Source organism: Anguilla rostrata, chromosome 10 (genome assembly GCF_018555375.3).
Source record: "Anguilla rostrata isolate EN2019 chromosome 10, ASM1855537v3, whole genome shotgun sequence".
NCBI classification, from domain to species: Eukaryota; Metazoa; Chordata; class Actinopteri; order Anguilliformes; family Anguillidae; genus Anguilla; species Anguilla rostrata.
The window spans coordinates 20,067,837-20,084,724 of record NC_057942.1 but is presented as its reverse complement, the minus strand read 5'-3'; the positions used below and the strand labels follow the sequence as shown (position 1 = coordinate 20,084,724).

Here is a 16,888-nt window from a genome sequence, read left to right as displayed (position 1 = left end):
AATACTAAGAGACGCCGACTTCCGTAATGGAACTTTTAACTTATGCATTCTCTCCACAATAAGTGAGCTGGGCTAATCCACTTGTTAAGCCGTGACGTATCGACCATCCAATAATACTGTTTCCGGGTCCAAGCCTCAGCTGCATTGGTCTTTTCAATGTGCCGCAGTGCTGTGTCCCTTGTTGTTGGAATAGATCTGAGTCCAAAAAAACTATTCAATTGTCATTCTACCGCTTTCCTTGTGATGAGAAAGAGAAGAGGAAATGGCTGCAGTTGATAATTAAGTTACAATTCTTAAACGAATGAAGAAAAACAAAGTTTGGCACCACTGGGTGCTAACGTTAGGTCGCTGTTTACATCCTGTTCTTACCTGTCCTTATCAGTTCTCATTATGCATACATTAGTGCACAACCTTTCTACATTACAGCTTATCATTACTGTACACCTGCTACCATATATTCTTACCACTGTATTATATGTAAGGCATAAAGCACGACGGGCTGTCCCGTTATTGTAAAATAATGGTAGTTCTACTATTTTCACCGTTGTTAAGCCCTCTGGTCGTTAATTCTATGAAACCAACGATTCTATCAAGAAAAAAAATAGTTCCTTCTTGTTTTATACCATACAATTAGCACCGATTTAGGTCATTTTTGCCATTACATTATTTAAGAAAACTACATGAAACCATAACTCAATCAAATTAATCTCCTTAGCTGTCTTGCTTTTTTAGCAAGGTCTAGCAGTGTAGACATTGCGTTTTTCCAAGACACTCTGAAACCGGATTTGAATGTCAGTTAGCTTTATGATAGGTTCGCCGTCACTTGTCACCTAGCCAATATTAAAATTCTGGGTTTTAGGTCAGAATGATCTCACAGCATGCTTGTTATGCCGGCTAGCTTGCTAGATAACTATTGAATTGTATTCAAAACAGCGGTTACTACAAACGGAATCATTCACGCCTATTCTACTGTCCAAATAAGGGATGATTCCGTATTTTGTGGGATGGTTGGCATCCCTAAATGAAGTAACTAGAACCGTGATTCAACATTGCCATCTATTGCGAAATTGGACATTGAAAAGGGGAGGGGACGTAACAACAATTCAAAATCGAAAGAATAATGTTGCTGTTTTAACTGCTTTAGAATGCTGGATTTTGTAGCGCACTGATTTTATTGGAGTTGAAAGAATTTAGACCCTTTTTAACCCTCAATGGTGCCTCACTAAAGAAGGAAGTGATCGTGAAAAGCATAGACATAGGCTGCATCCCAAATCACTCCCTATTCCCTATATAGTGCACTACTTTTGGCATCAGCCATTTTGTAGTGTGTCCCATCTGGGACTTCCGCCCCACAATGCACTGCAAAATGTAGGGTACAAGCTATGTACTCTATCCAGAAGCCCAACATCCCACATTACACTGCGGTAGGGCTTTACTGTTTTTTTCAACAAAGATGGCGGTTGGAAAAAGAGAGCGGTAGCTACTTGTATAAATGCAAGTCGTCCATAGTTATGTCAAATCATGAATTATATTTGCATATTCGATACAAAAAAGTCACCAATTTTCGTTAGAGTGCCACGTGTAACATTAACAGTTTTTCTCCAGAGAGCTGCTTGCTAGCTAAGAAGCTAGCTAATCTCGGTAGCAGTGCAACTCAAGCAAAACGTAATTTTTGGTCCCTGATAAAAGATTTTTGAACAGTATATTGCTATACATTTGGTCGATGCCAATATTAATGAATATTTAACCGAGAATTTCATATATACACGTAAAGATTACGTTAAAAAAATATTTTATCAGGGACCAAAGACTACATCGCTTTCTCGCCACATCAATAATGAACGCAATTTTCGTTATTGTGGGACAGATATTCAAAATATAGTAGCGGCGCAGGGTGATGACAGTGTCCCAAAGCAAACGTTCGTTCTACCGCTCACTCCCTATGTAGTGTACTACATATTTCCCACTATATAGGGAATAGTGGATGAGTGAACAAGTGAGTCATTTGGGACGCAGTTATATATACATGTCTATGGTGAAAAGGTTCACAGGTTCAGGATCTGAAGGAGCGTTTGGACCCGGAAATGGCAAAACGTCACGCGTGACGTCAGACTTAACAAGCGGATAGGCTGTATGTTCCACCAGACAGGAAGGAAGAGAGCAGTATACTGAAGTAGCAATTAAACAAGCTGACAAGCTGTGGCACCCAAACAATTATTTATCCTCCATGCTTGGTTGTTTTAAGATTGTTTATTTGTAATCTTTCCAACCAGTTGTTGCTGCTGACATTAGTTGCACCCAAGGACTTTCTTGGCTTTTAGATGCCTATCAATGTTGCTAACACTTAATCCCTAGGGAAGCCTAACCTTTTTTGATGTGTATTCTTCTTTAGAACATAATTGGCATATTAACATACTGTTTGCATTGCTGACTTTCTCTGGGAGAAATACCAATAAGAACAGAACTTCGTTTGGTATATTGTGCTCGTTGGTTTTGATTACTTGCTGATTCTACTGCCCGGTATTTGTAGCCGCATGGTAGCCTGATGGTAATTATTGCAGTGTTCCATTTCAGTGAGCCCACTGGAAATGACATGAAGACTATCATCATTGGCCCGTGTATTTTATGCTGACATTATATCTCTTACACGTTATTGCTGTTGGTTGATTTGTATTCTGCATGGTGTTTTACGCATTATTGCTGAGAGGATTGCTGTTGTACTGCATTCATGTACATGAATGCTATAAGTAACTGGTTTTATGGCCAACTTGTAAGCTACATTATTGCTGCTAATTTATATCTTTGCATGGGTTTTGGTACATTACTGATTTTTATCTTACATTCTCATCACATCTTGTGTGAAGTGGCTATTCAGTTCAATTCATTTTTGAGTCAAAACGTATGTTTCCATAGTTTCTTAAAATTAACATATTATATTTAGAGTTGGCAGATTTGTTAATGAGTTCTAGCTTGCGATTGCTCAAACAAATTTGTTCTGAATTTAGGGAAAACAAAACACTATTTGACAAGTGCCTTGTGGAGTAGGCCTTAATTGTGTCTGTCTGAGCTGAAGGTCAATTTCTGGACATTTTATTGCAGAGATGTTTCTTAAAGCAAAGTAATGAATAATACGTTTTTACAGCAAATTCAAGCTATTATACATTATTTCTTATTATATTTATTACGTTATTATATCTGCAAAAAAGTGCAAATTGTACTGCTTTAGGCTTCCTTTATGCTACTCATTTGTTAATCATGCTTCACAGATTCTGTACTATACTTCTATATCACGTAATTGTTTTAGGCTGAAAAAACAAAACAAACCAGTGTCATCTGAGGTGAGGCCACTCACTTTGTCAGTAAGGAACAACCATGCGTGGTCCACTCAAATATGCTGTGTTTTCAGAGAGTAGTATTACGAAATGAATTGGCATTTTCATAAATTGCTAAATGGGGGGTGTGGGTTGGGAGGGTGGAAGGAGTGGTGTCCAAGGTGGGCGGGTGGATGTGTCGGTGGCCACACAGTCCATCTCATTGTGACCAGAGCTTGTTGACAGGGTCTCACAGCTGTGGTGGGTGGTAATGCTATCGCCGCATCTAATCACCATTTTTTTGCTTTGTGGTGTCACTCAGACCTCACACCACTTATTCAGTGCACGCACACATTAGCATGCACACATGCACGTTTACACACACACAGACCTAGTTCTGTATTAGGCACAGAACCTGCATATACATACACACACACACACACCTCTTCCCGGAGGTGTGATGACACTAAAACCGGTAAATTAATTTTAACTGGCAGCCATATGTTATTAATTAATTACATATGGATGCCTGTTTGCATTTCCACTTGTCTCTTAAATGTGTATTGTTCACTGATTTATTATTTATTATGTAGATGTTTGTACGCATCTACAAATAAATGTCTTGTATGCTTGCTGACATTTATTGGCTGTATTTAACTGATGCAATTTATTCCAGTTTTCTGATGGTGGGACTTTGGATGTTTTGATAAGGGTGGCTATTATTTTATCACTCTTTTTGGGATCTGCCCCAAACCCCTATAGGACTGGGATTAAAGGTAAGATCTGTTTCACACCCCAGTCTAAGAAGGATAGAGGGATAAGCCCAGCTTTCCACAGGAAAGGCCTTTTCTTTACCAGCACAATTTTTACAGCGGGTGAAGAAACACTGTTTTGATATGCTCAAGGCTCAAATCCGATTCGGCGGCCGGTGCCACTGGGAGTCCAGCGTGCCGTTCCTTCCACAGATGGGAGTGGTGAGCTTGCTAGCAGATGTGGCTTCAAAGCCCGGGAGTGAGGTCGGAGGTGTTCTGGGGGGTGGAGCCAAAGGTTAGGAATATTGGGGTTGTCAGTTCTGCGGGGGGTTGGGCAGGTTTTTTTGTTCCTGAGATTTTTCAGGAGAGGGGGCAGTGGGGAGTGAAGAGGAGGGGTTAAAAGGATTTGAGAGGGGCCTCCAACCAGGTTGAGAGTCCCTTTCAGGGTTCTCCAGAGACTCACAAAGAGGGATGAAAAAAAGACAAAGAAATTAAAGATAATTAAAGTATTGAAACAAAAAAATGTCATGTTTCTGTGAAGGTGTTTTGCATCTTTACAGAACTCACCATAGGCTGTGAACCTGTTCTACCTTTTTTAAAATAGTAAAAATAAACAAATTGTGCTATGCCCAATATGTGAGAAAAGCTGATACTGAGCATCCTAACAATTAATTTTTTGAGTTAAGTTAATTATATTTATTCATAAGAAATATCCGCATCAAAGTAAGCCTGCTTTACAGAACCCTACTCTTAGCAATTCTCTCAATTAATTGTGTTCAATCAACATTTGTAAAGAGGGAACAAATTAGCACACTTACACAAGTGAGTTTGTTTCTGGATAAGAATTCAGTTTATTCAGGGCAACAGAAATATTTGTGTGAAGATTTCAATATCCCTCTGAATATATGAATGTATGAGCCTGTGGTAAATGCTGACGCAAGAAAACAAATAGTATTCTGAACTGAAACAGATTGGAAATAAATTATTCTACAATATATTGAAATAAAATATATTTTTAAAAATTTCTATTAATAAATTGGAGCACTTTACAATACACCAGCAAAAATGCAACTGTTTTCAGATATTGTAATGTTTTTTTAAATATCCATTGTTCTGAAACATAAAATTTCCAAAAAGTCAGTTAATTTACATGTGTGGCATTGTATTGACATTTTTGCACGGAAAACAAAAGACAAGCTGCCTTTGCGGCTTTTCATTTTCCATGTTGAGAAACAGGAAGTGATGTTGTGGCTCTTCTTATGCATCCCTTGTGCCAGCACCAATCATGTACTGTTTGCCTGTCTGACTGTAAAATCTGACTGCGTCACACATTTGACCGTCAGAAGGTTCAGCCTTGTGTAGACACCCAGGAAAAGCCTCAGTGTTGGGATGTGTTTGTTTGTGTGTGTGTGTATGTGGAGGGGTGTGTTTGAAATAAAGTAATTAGCAAGTTAGAGGGGAGGTGGTCGGAAAGTACCAGATGACAAGATGCATTCCTACCTAGACAGGGCCAGCAACCTTTGACCCCAGAGGCCCGCCTTCTGAACGTGGCTCAAGTTTCATTCACAATAAGTCCCTCCCCCTCAACCGAGTGACAGACATCTCCTCTGGGCTGTGAATTTATAGGGCTCTGCTCTGCCCTGTGAGCCTGTGGGACAGGGTACGTTTGGGGAACCTCGGGCCCCCCTTGTTCTCTTGTGCTTCACGCATTCATCAAACATTGTAAATGTAGGAGGTTCTCTTGCCACCAAACATTGTCTATTCCCCATTCAAACCAGTGTATTTTCTCTTTATGGTTACTTCTGATCCTGTAACTTCCCAGCCTTCAACCTGTCATAAGAGGACCAGTAAAACAGAGGTGCCTGCATTGTTCATTATTCTTTGTGATCTAAGCTGTTCCAGCTTTAACATTGTCTGAAACATGTTTAGGGAGCTCTGGACCTTGTCATCATAAACAATGTAAGGACTTTTGTGCAGACTTGACCAGATCTTGTGGTTCCAAGTATTGAAAAAATGTTAAATAAAGACCTCTTGCTCCTGTTAATGGGAGCTTTGCATTTGCATTAAGCACGCTGACACATTTTGAGTTTTTAATGTGCTAAGCCAAGCTGGATTTTGGAGGATGTGTGTGCTTACTACCTCTTTGGTGTCATTGGGGAGGTGGTGGCAATGATTGAGCAGCTCTGTTTTTGGGTACCTGTTCTACTGAATGTGATGAGTAAATAGGACACCCAGAGGATCAGCTGTTAATCTCAAACAAATCCCATCTCCTCTTTAGAGCATATTTGGATGTGAAGGAACTGAAGGAGATCTTGAACCTCGATGGCTCCATGCATCTCAACATCTTTTTCGCCAATTCGTCCGATGAAGACCTGGCGGGAGTGGCTACCTGGCCCTGGGACAAAGAGGCCCTGACACATCTCGGTAAAGAAGCCAGTCATCATATTTATCTTTTCACCCTGTATTGTTTGTGTTGAATAAACTGAATTTTAATTCCAGAAATAACAGAGCAGAATAAAATAATAAATAAAACCAAAGGCATGACAGGTTTGGACATTTCTGTAAAAGGCATTAACAATGGTTTTCCTGTGAATATTTATATTTGTCCTTGGACATCTGCAGTGAACATGTGAAATTGGTTATCATAACAGTTTAATCTCAACCCATGTATTAGGTATGTGAAGATATGTCCACTACACTGACACATGCTAGCTGGAATAGTGCTCAGCAGTTCCCTATTTGGTGTCTTTGGCCACACCCACCCCTACTCTCTTGCAAATTATAGGTGGAATTGTGCTCAACCCCTCCTTCTATGGCACCTTTGGTCACACCCACACTATGGTCCATGAGATTGGCCACAGCCTGGGACTGTACCATGTGTTTCGCGGGATCTCAGAGATCGAGTCATGCAACGATGCCTGCTTAGAGACAGAGCCGTCACTGGAGACTGGCGACCTGTGTGCTGACACCAACCCCACGCCCAAATACAAGCAATGCAGGGACCCCGAGCCTGGAAACGACACCTGTGGCCGTCGGCATTTCACCAAAACACCCTTCAACAACTATATGAGCTATGCAGGTGAGACGCAAGGTACATCCTCACACCCTTTGACAACTATCCACACACACCCTTAATCAGCTATCGACATACACCTTAACACCCTTCAACAGCTATCGACATATACCCGCACACCCTTCAGCAGCTATCGACATACACCTGCAGACCCTTCAGCAGCTATCGACATACACCTGCAGACCCTTCAGCAGCTATAGACATACACCTCCACACCCTTCAGCAGCAACTGGCATATAACTGCATACCCATCAGCAACAATGCACATACGGTTATACACCCTTTAACAGCTATTAACATACATCCAAACACCCTTCAACAGCTATCTACATATACCCACACACCCTTCAATACGTATGTGAGACAGACAAGTGAGAGAACCCTTCAACAGCTATCGACATACACCTGCACACCATTCAACAGCAATTGACATATAACTGCATACTCATCAGCAGCAATGCACATACAGTTATACACCCTTTAACAGCTGTTAACATACATCCACACACCCTTCAACAGCTATATACTTACACCCACACACCCTTCAATACCTATGTGAGACAGACAGGTGAGAGAACAAAAGGACATACAACCAAATGGCTTTCAACAAATGAACAAGCTGTGTGGGTGAGTGAATATCGACAATTCCTGACCTTTTTTCTTCTACACTTCCTCATTCATTTGGCAGATTTTTTCCCTGAAAATGAATACACCTGTTCTGCACATACAAGCACACACCCACACACAAACCTGTGCCTAAACACACTGACATGACTCACTAGGATAACTAAAGAAGCTCTTTTCTCTTCATCTCCTTTCTCAGACATTTCTCATGGAGTGGTGGTACTGTATATGTGCTTCAAGAGCCAACAGTGAATTGCTTAAAAAATACACACACTTTAAACTCAGACCACCCAGTAAAGCTCTGTGTTTTGTCTCTGAGTGCTGTAAATATCCAAATGGGCACGCTGTCTGACCTGCAGTAAAGTGCGCAAGCGCTGTAAATATCCGCAGGGGAACAAAGTCTCTCTCACTCTCTCCCTCTTTCTTAAGTATATCTCACACATGATGTGAGGGTTTAATTTCTGCATTAAATCTCTGGTCTCCCCTCTAGACGATGACTGCACAGATTCCTTCACACTGAACCAGGTAGCAAGAATGCACTGCTACCTGGATCTGATCTACCAGTCCTGGCAGCCCAGCAGCAAGCCGCCACCAGTTCCCATGGCACCCCGGGTGGTGGAGCAAGAGCAGGACGTCCTTACACTGGAATGGTTCCCGTCCATCACCAGTCATTTCTACGACAGGTGAAAATGAGCAGCATGGGCTTAGCCTAGGTTCTGTTGAAAGAAGAGAGTGGGGGAGGGGGCGTATTCAGCAGGTATCTACTGCTGCTAGTTAATTTGATCTGCTATTAGTTGCTAAAAATCTCAGAGGTAGCTATCAACAATAAACCTTATCCATGTGGAACTAAGAGATGGAAACGAAAAGCCAGGTGCTCTATTTACGTTGCTGGCCGACCGATTGTTTTGAAAAAAGTCCAAAGGAATGCATCTGTAGAGGGTGTCTTGTTTTGGCGGCACTGATATCCTTGAAAAGCACGGTGGTCAGCCCTGAGTGCTGTACCAGTGTCATAAAATACCCTACCTGGGCTAACGGCCATGTGTAGCCGTGCTTTCCTATAAACAGCTCAGATGTTTTCACAGGTCTATTACACTGAGGCCAAACAGAAGCCCTGGCGCCTGAAAATGCTTTGGGCTTCTGTGTAGCACGCTCTCTCACTCCCAGCCCTGGCTTAAAGGGATTTCCCCTGCGATGACTGAAATAAGAGAGATAGCCGGTGCCTCCAACGTTGCCAAACAAAAGCGCTCCTTCGGTGTGAAAAGACACTGAAGATAGCCCCTTAATGGGACAAGTTATTTTGCTCTCATAGCTGTATAAACACATTTTATGTGTGAGAAAAATATTACTAGCTTACATTAGCTAAATGAGAGTTTGCAGGTGCTGTCAAGTTTCAGAGGTGGAAATTCCAGAGGTCAGAAAGTAAAAGTCCTGCCATGCGTTTCTTCCACCCATAAACTCAGCCAGCTGATTTCACTAATTAGTTCTACCTCTGGAGAACTGAGCTAATTAGCAAATCATGGCAATTAGAATAAAATACTGGGGCGGACTTGTACTTTCTGAAGCTGGATTTTCTACCTCTGTCAAGTCCTGACCTGGCTTGGAATGGTTAAGATAATAGAAAATAATATAATAAGATACTTAAGATTTGTTTTCCCCTGCCCAGTTCTACACCCATAGTCATAGCCCTGATTTGCCATTGTTTTTTCTGACTAGCTTTGTATTACCTGAATAAAATCAAATCGGATAAAAATGGAAAAAAAAACTAAATATTAAACTAACGTATGGCATCAGACCCCTGGGGACTGTGCTAAAGGTGCATTGTTCAGGAAGTCTCCAGCTAAGCGCTGACAATAAGCATGTATATAGCCTTAATTACTATAACTGTTCTACAGCTGAGAAATTAAAATCTCCCTCTGCTTCACATCCATTATAGCTCGAAAGGGAATAGAATCCCCCCCCCACCTTACAACTGTATCTCTGTTGAATGTATCTAAGTTCGTACCTGTGGTTGTCTGTTGGTTTCCTAGAGAAGTGGGATCAGTGTGTGACAGATGCACTGAGGGTAGAGTCCTCCTACAGTACGCCTCCAACTCCTCCTCTCCCCGCCCCTGTGCCCCCTCTGGATACTGGAGCCCTCGAGAGGCTGAAGGTAAGTACCCCCTACCTGTTCAATACAGGTCTGCGCATCCACATTGCAGCAGGACTTTAGTCTGAAAAATGTCACTGGATTCTGAACCAGAAGCAGTGGCAGTGGCATGCTTGTATCTCAGACATACTTGCAACCCTGTGAACGATAGAAGTTGAATCCCTCTTCTCAGCCAAATGCAGTAAGAGTCAAGCGTTCAGTCGAAAGGTGAAAGCAAGTTGGGGGTTGTGGGAAATGCAGTTTCTCGGCCTGAAAGGTGCAGTATGTGATAATGGGATAGGTGCCATGGAAGCGGCCGCCTATTTCCCAAGAAGCTGAAAGGTGGAGAATTTTAGTCATTATGTCATTCCCGGCAATAAAATCCCTCTTGAGTTTATTTTGAGGCACGGAAGCACATGAAAATATATAGCAAAATTAAGATCCACAGAGATTTGTGCAGATGCATTACATTACATTACATTACAGGCATTTGGCAGACGCTCTTATCCAGAGCGACGTACAACAAAGTGTATAACCATAACCAGGAACAAGTATGACGAAACCCCTAGAGAGAAGTACCGGTCCAAGTGCAGGGAACAACCGCATAGTTGGACATGGACCCTGAAGGTTAAACTGATTAACACTAAACAACAAGAACGGCAACAACGCAATCTATGGAAAAAATACAAGCAGTAGTTAAGACAGTTAATGCACCTAAGTCACCTACGAAACAGCTGCCTAGTTACAACCCTAAGTTTACAGTCATTTACAGGGGGGTAGGGAGGGATGGGGAGAGGTGCAGCCTGAAGAGGTGAGTCTTCAGTCGTCGTTTGAAATGGGTCAGTGTCTCAGCTGTTCTGACCTCCACAGGGAGGTCATTCCACCATCGTGGGGCCAGAACAGACAGGCGACGTGTTCTGGAAGTGCAGGTGCGAAGAGGGGAAGGTGCTAGGCGTCCTGAGGTAGCAGAACGGAGGGATCTGGCTGGCATGTAGGGTTTGAATATAGGTTCAGGTTGAAGATACGTTCTAATGAGGAGATATTAGGAGTTTTCTCACAATTAGGGCTGAGTCATGTTTTCCCTTCAGTGTCCTGGGCAGCTGTGCCCCTTGAACCCCCATGGCTCTGCTCACAACCTCTCCTCTCTCCTCTCTTCGTCCCTCTCCCTTTTACTCTGCTGTTCTCTTCTAAAACCGAGAGAGAGACTAGCTGCAAACCAAGGTCTTCCAAGCCCTTCTTTTTAAGTGCTGTATATACATGTAATTTTTGGCAATAGTCGTGGGGAAATTTAATAATAATATAATAATGATGTAATAAAGCCATATTTCTGTACCTCAGCAAGATGTTTAAAAATGGGGTTGGTGGGGCTAAATGAGGAGCTTGTTTGCACATCCAAGTAGAGCAACATCTGACCCTGGAAAACTTAAACTGGTATTAATCTTAATTGCTACTAAGCAAACAGTGCTTCTGTTGGCTGGATAGTCATTGTCAAAACATTAGTTCTACTTGTCTCGTATTTCCATAGGACTTACTGTCCAGTGGAGAATACATGTGAGCTTTTTCACCCAGAGAAATACATTACTATTGTAACTTTGTTGACCTTCTGTGAATCTGTTACAGGTGGAATGAGTTATCAAACATCAGCTCTGCCTGATTTTGTGTTGGTTCACATTTGGGGTGGGAGGGTGAGAGGCACAGCAGGGGCAGTATCCCCTTGCTGAGATCCACCATAATACATCCCCAATATGGAATTAGTCATGTGCATTAGAGAAGAAAGTAGCACCAGATGACATTGAGGTGGGAAAGAGGGGCAGGGGTATTCCTGACTCAATACTGTGCATTTCTGATAGTGCCCTCTCATTCTTGGAAAGTCTGGGAGGGGTGCTGTGGGGACTCAGGGGAGGGGTGGAGGATGATATCAGAGGGGATAGGCAGACTGGCTGTCAGCACAGCACTGTCATTTATAAGCCAGCAGCTGCCCGAACAGAGGCTCCTTGCAGCCACACGTGCGGGCATGTCTGGACTTGTCCATGCGGCGGCATGCAAAGCGACGCTGACTCTCGCTTTGGAGGAATTCCCTGCTAAACAAAACATCTCCCGCCCCCGCTTCTCCCCAGCTGTTTATCATCTGGCGCGAACAACGTCATGGCCACCGTGCAATTGCTCCTGCCTAAGGCGTGCCATCACTTTCCCCTGCTGTTTTATGCATTGCGCGCCCTGCTTCCGTCTGTACTGTCCGCAGGTCCCAAACGTTCCAGTCACGTGGGGTGCTCCCTTGCCCAGCCTCAGTCCTCCCTTTGGCTGTCCTGTCTCTCTGCAGCTCATGTCCCCATGTGACTCGTCCGGGACGCCTGACGTGGAAAAGTTTTATCGCTGAGTGCGCCGGACGATTACAGTGAAATAAAAGAAAGGAAAAAGGGAAGAAAAGGAGTGGAGAACTAGTTGGAAGAAGCACGGTGGTGGGCTCAAGCGTGCGATGCCAGTAGCCCTCCCTGTGGTTAAATATGCTCACTGATTGGAGCCAGGAGAGGAGAGAAGAGGAGTATGGAAGAGATGAAAGTGATTTGTTGAAGAAAAGAGCATGTTCGTGAGAAAAATGTGTGGTATGAGATTCCCTTTATGTTGGCCAACCTGCCAACACACCAGGTTATGAGTTAGCCCTGCTAGCCAGCACACCAAGTTATGAGTTATCCCTACTAGCCACCCCAGCAGTTTATAGGTAAGCCCTTCTAGCTACCACACCAGGTTATGAGTTTGCCCTACTAGCCACCACAGCAGGTCATGAGTTAGCCCTTCTTGTTACCAAACCACAGCCAATGATAGTTGGTAGGACGGTTGACGGTACCACAGCATGGATGAGGTTTGATAGTACAGAAAGACCTGTCGCGGTGACATTGAAAATTGTTTACATCTGTTGCATTGTTTATAGTACGCTCCAAACAGAATACTGGTGTACCAAAAAGTGCCTTTACAAAATGGACTGCAATCGAAAGAACGTTCTGGCTAACTCAAAAGAAGCGCTAGTTAGCTGACATGCAAACTAGCCAGCTAGCTATTCAGTTGCGATAGTGTTATGTTGGTGAGATATCCCAACCATTATTTTCTAAATTATTCTGTAAATCGCTTTAGAAAAGTTTTTCAAGTAAAACTGCAAATTACAATATGATAATGTCAACTGGTTAGTAGTTGGTAGTCTGCTTGTTGGTAGCTTTGCTAGCTTGCCACACTACAAATCATACAAAGAAAAGCTTCTGAAAACATAATAATAATAATAATAATAATAATAATAATAATAATATTTTCCTCAAATCTGGATTTCAGTACTTACAGCACTGCAAGCTGTAGCCTTTTTTGTCAAGATCATCACATTTTTAGTTTTTGGTTCCAAATTTCCTCCCACCTATTGATCCCTACCACAAACTTGTCGTCAATCATTTTAAAAATGTACCACTTCCATTTCATATGACCCTACCACAGCAGTGGATGGTAAAATTTTTTTTTTTTTTACTGCTGTCACCGATTTTGCCATCTACTGCTGTCTTGACGTCATTGTCTCTTTTAAAACATCCAGTTTCGTCCTGCTGTCATGGTCTACGGCAGTGGTGTCAAACTCGTTGCCATGGAGGGCCGTGTGTATGCAGGTTTTCGTTCCAGCCTCAGATCTTGATTATATAATTAGTTAAATTATTTGCTGAATTAGGGATGCAGGTTTGTGCACAATGGTGACCCGACGTCTATGGTGACCCGCATTGTCTAAATAAAAATTTTCTTATATTCTGTGCTTCAATGCAGTTAAACGCATATGGCTGAATGAGGAATTGGACTCAATTAAGGCAGCATTAATTGGTTGGAATGAAAACCTGCATACACACGGCCCTCCATGGCAACGAGTTTGACACCACTGGTCTACGGTGTGAACGGCCCTTTAAGCTGGCGGTATACTCAGTAAGAAGAAAGAACTTCAGGATTGGAACCACCGGCGAACATGTCCACGAACACCGTTGTTGGTATACTCAGTGAGAACACCGCAACGTAATGTTTGGAATGGCTGGAATCTTGGCCAGACCTCTATCTCTCAGCTACGCCATGGATAGAAGGGCTACGCGAGATCACAACACAAAACAACAATGGTGGCGGTGATAGAAGCACAAATGAGAGAGGGACAGAGAGAGGAGTTTAAGGTGGCTTTAGTTTATCTAGTTATGCAAAAGAAGAAAAAAAGGCGGTGAAACGTTTTGGGGCACGTTGTTCACTTGCTGCGTTCCCACTCTTACCCTTTGTTCTTTTCTTCGCCTTCCCAAACTTGTCACGCAGATTCCTCCAAGTCGATTTGCACAACTCAGGATCACAGACACCCAACTTAATTGAAATTTCTTGCCAGGAATTTGAAGCCATTTCATTGTCTTTAAAATCTCTGTGTGATCGATCATACAGGTGACGGTATTCTCTTACTAATTCAGCAAGTCTTCCCTTGAAAGTATTCATCTCTCTCTAATTACAGTGCTACCACAGTACAGTACAGGCAATGAATGAAAAGAAAGTTGAAGTCTGCCCTCTGAACTTTCAACCGTGACGTAACCAACCATGTGATATTTGGACCAATAGCTGAGAGGGGGAGGTCGAAGAACAAGAAGGACATTTTCTAAAAGTTCTCCCTGGAGGCCGTCGCATACTGCACCGTGAGAACACACTACACCCCATGTTTTTGTTCTTCAATTTTTCTCATTGCGTCTTTTTGCTCAAAGTTCTACTTCTTACTAAGTATATCGCCTACTTTACTCCAGCTGTGAAAATGTTTTTTTTTTTTTTTTTGAGTTGCACTTCCACTGAAAGCATCTGGGCTGTTTCTGTTTGAATGGATGGATTTATTTGTTGCGGTCAGCGGTACTACAGGGCACAGCCTCCTCCTCTCTCATTTTATCAACAGGTGGGAAAGGAATTTCCTCAACACGTTTTTCATATCTAGGCGATCTCCCTAGCCCAAGCTACAAAGCCCTACATTTGTAGTGCACGTTTTTGGAGGTGGGGGCAGTCCCAGACTTCTCGACCATGCACTCTTGTGGTCAGAGCAGGGCTGGCGACCACTCCACAAAAGCACTCCACGAAAACTCCACGACCACAAAAGGCTGGTTTCAGGCCCATTGGGTGCAGCCATGTTTGTATAAGCCTAAGGGCTATATTTTAACGATCTAAGCACATAGTTTAAAGCGCATGGCACAAGTGCATTTAGGGCGTGTCCAAATCCATTTTTGCTAGTTTAATGGCGGATAATCTGAGCGCAAAGTAAAGTGCATGGTTCAAAGGGGTTGTACTTAGTCTCTTAATTAATCATAGGTGTGTTTTGGGCATCACATGAAATAAACCAATCAGTGTGTCATCTCCCATTCCCTTTGAAAGCCAGGTGCGCTTGCACCTTGGCGTTTTGCTATTATAATGGCGGATTTGCCAAGTAGTAGGAAAGAATATTATGACTAACCATTATCACATTTTTTTAAAATATTGCACGTTGTGCACCCGCCTATGTAGGCGCATATTCCTGTCTTAATAATGTGCCCTTAAAATAACAGTAAAATTCTGCGCCATTGACTTAAGACCAGGTTTTTGTTGGTCAATCGTGCAGTCGCTTTCCGCTGCCTCAAGATAGCAATGCGCCAACAATGTGCCTGACCACACCTCATTTTAAGACCAACACCCCCATGGCGCTCAGATGTACGCAAGTACATTTTCTATTTAAACAATGTGGGCGCTGGACGGGAAAATGACAACTGCGTCGGTCTGAAACCAGTAAAGAGTCTTGCGTTGCACTTGGCGCCGCTTTGCGCTGGGTGTAAGATAGAGCCCTAATTGTTTAACTCCCGCGCCCTGATTAAGTCACTTGTGATCCAGTCTGAAATAAAGACAGCAAAGACATTTCCATATTAATTTGCCAGTTTTAATGTCTTCCCATAAAAATAACAATAATTACAGGTTGTTTAATCTGGCAGTGAATGCTCCAAAGAGTGAACCACTGGAATTTTCCTAAGGCTCAAAATGTCTTTGCAGTAAGTCACCAGGTGGAGCCTGAGTGATGAGGTTATACAGTGCTGTGAAAAAGTATTTGCTCTTTACTGATTTATTGTATTGCATATTTGTCACACTGAATGGTTTCAGATCATTTGACAAAATGTAATATTAAACTAAAGGACACTGAGTAAACATAAAAATGTATTCATTTATTTCATGAAAAAGTTATCAAACTGTAATATCACCCATGTGAAAAAAGAATTCCCCCATTAAACTTTCTAACTGGTTGCTCCATCTGTCACAGCAATAACTGCAACCAATTGCTTCTGATAATTTTATATCAGTCTTTCACATCACAGGATTTTTAACCCACTATTTTGCAGAACTGCTTTAATTCTGACAAACTGGTTTTTGAGCATGAAGACCATTCAGATATGGACTTGCTTTTGTGTTGTCTCAGGTAGGAAAGCATCCCCACACCATCACACTACCACCACCATGTTTGACTGGTATGATGTTATTAATGTGAAATGCTGTATTTGATTGGCACCAGACATAATGGGACCTCTGTCATCCAAAATGGTCCAAGTGTTCTCCATTTGGAGATAATCACTCACACTATGGTTCAGTGGAGTCCCAGAGCCTTAGAAATGGCTTTATAACCCTTTCTAGTCTGATATATTTCAACAACTTCATTTCTCGTCTCTTCTGGAATTTCATTTGATTGTGGCATAGTAAGGTAAGTTTCAGTATGAGTGAGGTTCAAATTCAACAGGGCTAGCTGTGTTCAGTAAGCTGAATTGAATGATCAATTAAATTTTGTTAATTTGTTGATTGCATAACAAATGGGGCAATTACTTTTTGACATTGGCGATACCGGTGCTTGATAACTTTTTTCATAAAATAAATTAAATGATACATTTTAAAACATATTTTGTGTTTGCTCAGTTTCCCTTTGTCTAATAATACATGTTGTCTAAAGACCTGAAACCATTCAGTG

At 42.2% G+C, this 16,888-nt stretch overlaps 1 protein-coding gene across 1 annotated transcript in view; it reads left to right on the top strand.

The window, feature by feature from the left end:
• The window catches only part of LOC135233733 (pappalysin-1-like), a 159,522-nt gene that overhangs the window by 26,505 nt on the left and 116,129 nt on the right, over positions 1-16,888 (top strand). The window contains exons 3-6 of the mRNA XM_064297537.1: positions 6,342-6,487; positions 6,849-7,142; positions 8,251-8,443; positions 9,788-9,909. Of these exons, the coding sequence (XP_064153607.1) occupies positions 6,342-6,487; positions 6,849-7,142; positions 8,251-8,443; positions 9,788-9,909 (755 nt within the window). The remainder of the gene's footprint in view (positions 1-6,341; positions 6,488-6,848; positions 7,143-8,250; positions 8,444-9,787; positions 9,910-16,888) is intronic.